The sequence below is a fragment of the Cryptotermes secundus genome, unplaced genomic scaffold, assembly GCF_002891405.2.
Source record: "Cryptotermes secundus unplaced genomic scaffold, Csec_1.0 scaffold45, whole genome shotgun sequence".
Lineage (NCBI taxonomy): Eukaryota > Metazoa > Arthropoda > Insecta > Blattodea > Kalotermitidae > Cryptotermes > Cryptotermes secundus.
In genome coordinates, this window is record NW_019737389.1 from 74428 (window position 1) to 78127 (window position 3700).

At 40.4% G+C, this 3700-nt stretch overlaps 1 protein-coding gene across 3 annotated transcripts in view; it reads left to right on the forward strand.

The window, feature by feature from the left end:
- Positions 1–3700, forward strand: part of LOC111870237 (alpha-taxilin) — a 95022-nt gene that overhangs the window by 37434 nt on the left and 53888 nt on the right. For all 3 annotated transcript variants that reach the window (XM_023862347.2, XM_023862348.2, XM_023862349.1), the window contains exon 4: positions 2916–3062. In XM_023862347.2, coding sequence (XP_023718115.1) covers positions 2916–3062 — 147 coding nt within the window. The remainder of the gene's footprint in view (positions 1–2915; positions 3063–3700) is intronic.

The window sequence follows — 3700 nt, forward strand, 5'->3', positions numbered from 1 at the left end:
TGCCAGATTTGAAACGGGAAAACCACTCGTAGACCTGTGATTTCCCCAAAGCATCATCATTAAAGGCTTGCCGAAGCATCCCAACAGTCTCCGCTGCAGTTTTCCCTAACAGAAAGCAAAATTTCACGCACACTCTTTGTTCCTTCTGGTCGGCCATCTCACTAATCGCCAAAGGGTTGAAACAGGAACGCACACAACAGAGCACCACAGACAAACCACTTAACTCAGACTGACGCCAGCTCACTAACAGTCGCGGGAGACACCCAGCTAACACCACCTAGCAGCACAACTTGTAACTATAAAGCATGCACGCGCAACAGGTCGGTTCCGGTTATTTTTGGGTCCCCCTTCGTATAGCCAGTAATACCACTGTCTGACCTTGTCCCTGGTTTTGCTGACACCCAGTTGCCCTACTGAAGATTTGTCTAGGGGCTGTCTGACTACTTCCTTCACCTCAATTTGGTGCAGAACTATTTGGGCTGTCTTTGATTGTTCATCATCGGACTCCCAGTTATGCTCCAGCATGCAATCTCTCACCACCAGGGAGTTTCACTGAGCCCTGTAATTCTTGTAGACTGGGCTGCATTCAGTAATGTACATCCACTAAAAATGCTCTCCAGCCTCTGCTTCCTGTAGAAGTTGTCCCATGTTGTCATTCAGCTGCTTCCTCAAGGTGGCACAATCGAAGCCATCCATGGTGTCAGCAGCATGAACTCATACTTCCAGGCTGCCTGACTGTCATTCTACTTTCTAATAGTGAGGGCATGCCTCTAGGCAGAATCTTCTAGAGAGTGCATCTGTGTTGTGCATCTGCCCCTGATGATGTTTGGATGTAAAACTGTACCCTTACAGAATCTGGACCAAGTGGGCCTACTAGGTTCTAGAAATCTAGAAGTCAAGTCAGGACAGAATGATTGGTATGCAGGTGGAATTCCTGTCCATAGAACTATTTGTGAAAGTCTTCCAGTGTCTTCACAATAGCCAGTAACTCACACTATGCCATGCAGTAATTCCCCTCAGCCCGAGATAGGGTCCTACTTTAGTAAGCTGCTACATGCTTCTCCCCCCCCCCTCCACTTGTGACAGCATGGCTCCATGTTGCTTGCATTCATGTTGTTGATGAACTTTGCACCCAGCTTGCATCTTGCACTGAACTGACAGCATTTTTGGTTTCATGCACGTTCCCATTTTCTCCCTCATGCTCAGCTTACTGAGCAGTATTGATGCTGAATAGTTTTCCTTTGTATCAATCATATTGTATCAGTTTATCATTTTTAACTGATGCCCCACATTTTAAAGAAAAACATTAGGGGTTCACAGGCCAAAAAAATAGGTTGCATATGTGTTCTTCACAGCATGGTAATGTGTGGTATAACTGGTGAGGTTGGTGAACAATTGAAGAGCCACTTTAGCGCAGTTACTGAGATGAGTGAATATGAACTGAGTGACTGGGGTTCAGTTAAGAGCAGTGAAATCATTGAATTTCTTCTTCAGTCCCATATTCAAAGTGGTTCTCAAACATACTCAACCTTCTAACTGTACAAATGTGATGAGGGATTTGTTTCTTTCTTAGTTCATTTAATGACGTTTTCTCAACTGTGTGGGTTATAGTATTCAGTGGTAGGATAGAAATAATGAATGGAGGCAGTAATTGTTCTCTGTTTTAAGTGTTTATACTGAAGGACTGAAGAAAACTGCAACATATCTTAGGGCCTGCAGGCCAAAAATGGAACCTAGGGCCTCTTGAATACAATACAGGAGTGCTTATTGCTCTGTATATGATCATGGTTCCTGGTCCATGACCAGAAAGTACAGTGTAATTTGAATCATAGAGTGGTCACAGATAGTGTATATTGACAACTTATTATGCACATAATTGGTTATTGTTATGAAACAGTTACTGTGAAACCCTGATTTAAGGGGACCCACATTTTATATTTTCCTACATCTGAGGTACATTTTTGAGGTTGCAGCCAAAGCTGTGTATGCCTGATCTATTAGTTTCCTCAATTTAAGTGTTCACTACCATTTTGTACTTGAAATTTTGATTCCTGCATGTTTCAGATATTGTTTTAGTGTGAAGGGAATTTTCTTGTTCCAACTCTTAATGTGTGGCCGTCCTTGTTTATTTCAAGGCCATCATATGCACAGCATGCAATACAGCATGGCTTTCTGTGTCCTCATTTAGAAATGGTTACTGTTTGTTCTTTATTGTGTTGCATTCAAGTGTAATAGTTTTGTTGGAAATGATTTTTAAGTAATGAATTGTTATAGCATTCAAAAGAAATAACTTAACAATAAGTGAGAAAGTGAAAAATATATTGAGGGGTTGGAAAAGAATCCAACTGTGTCATGAAATTATATTGCCAGTTGTTTTGTGCTTTCTCTGTTGTCAATAACATAATGTTAAGTAAATCTCAAATACTTGAAGAGGAAAGTTGGTGTGGTAGTCATTCTGAGAAATGAAAAAAAAAACTTTTTTATCTTATTAAGTGAAGAATGTTCAGTGCCTTATTATTGATTTAACTAAGGGAAGCCATAATACAGTTCATCTTGCAGGCAAGGCAACTCAGATTTAAAGAGGATAAAATCACATATAGAACTTCTGTTCAACCTTTATTGAATTTTAGACTGATTATAGCCTATCTGAAACATCTTTAAGGGTATTAACAGTTGTTTCAGGTTCTACTTTCCAAAAACCCATTTAATGGGGAAAAAGATCCCCCAGACAAACCTTTAATCAGGGTTTTACAATATAAACTTCAGTCATTCCTGTTTTCACATGAAACTCACATCACCTGCAGAATCATATGGAGCAGGTTGATAGGTTCTGCATTCCAAATAAGGAAGTTTCTGTATACCTTGTAAGGAATTTGGATGCTAATTTATAGGCCTATGATTATTCATTTTGGCAGTTAACAGCAAAGCAAACAGAAAAGAGACTGATCATGGTGCAGCGGGAAAAGGAGCAACTGCAAGCAGAACACAGCAAAGCTGTCCTTACTCGCAGTCGTTTGGAAAGCCTGTGCCGAGAGCTGCAGAGACAGAACAAGGCTATCAAGGTAACATTCAGAATTATCATGTTTTCAGTTTACACTATGGCAGGAATTGCAGTTTGGCAGTTATTTTATTTTATACTGGGTTTAATAAACTCGATTTTTATGTAGGTGCATGAAGCCATAGTTGCTGCCATGCCTATAAAGCCACTCTCAGTTTCATTCCTTCTCAGACACATGTGTTCATGCACACATGAGTTTTAGAATGTAATAATTTCTGAGTTGTTTCTTGATTGCAAAGCAGAAGGTAATATCTGCTCTTATGCGAACAGAATCTACATCTAGTGCTAAGGATTTCAAAATATTTAGGTTGTCTTCACGTGTCACATTAACCGTTAATGTCCGAAATGCACCAATCGGTACAGTAATGAATATGGTCGTCGTAGCCAAAGTACCTCAATTTGTGCAGTTGGACAGTTAACCTTTATCAGACGGGCCATTTAATTTCTGGTAGGGGCAGCTGGACGGAGTTTATTTAACACTCATTCCAAAAAAAAAATCCCGAAATTCATACATTTTCTGCACCTCAACCTGCACTATTTGTACGGAAACAGCACCGTAGTGACACTTCACACAGTTGTGGATATAGGCTTCCTTACTGTTCTGAGACGCCCACTTAATATCCACCACAGGGCGTGTTTACG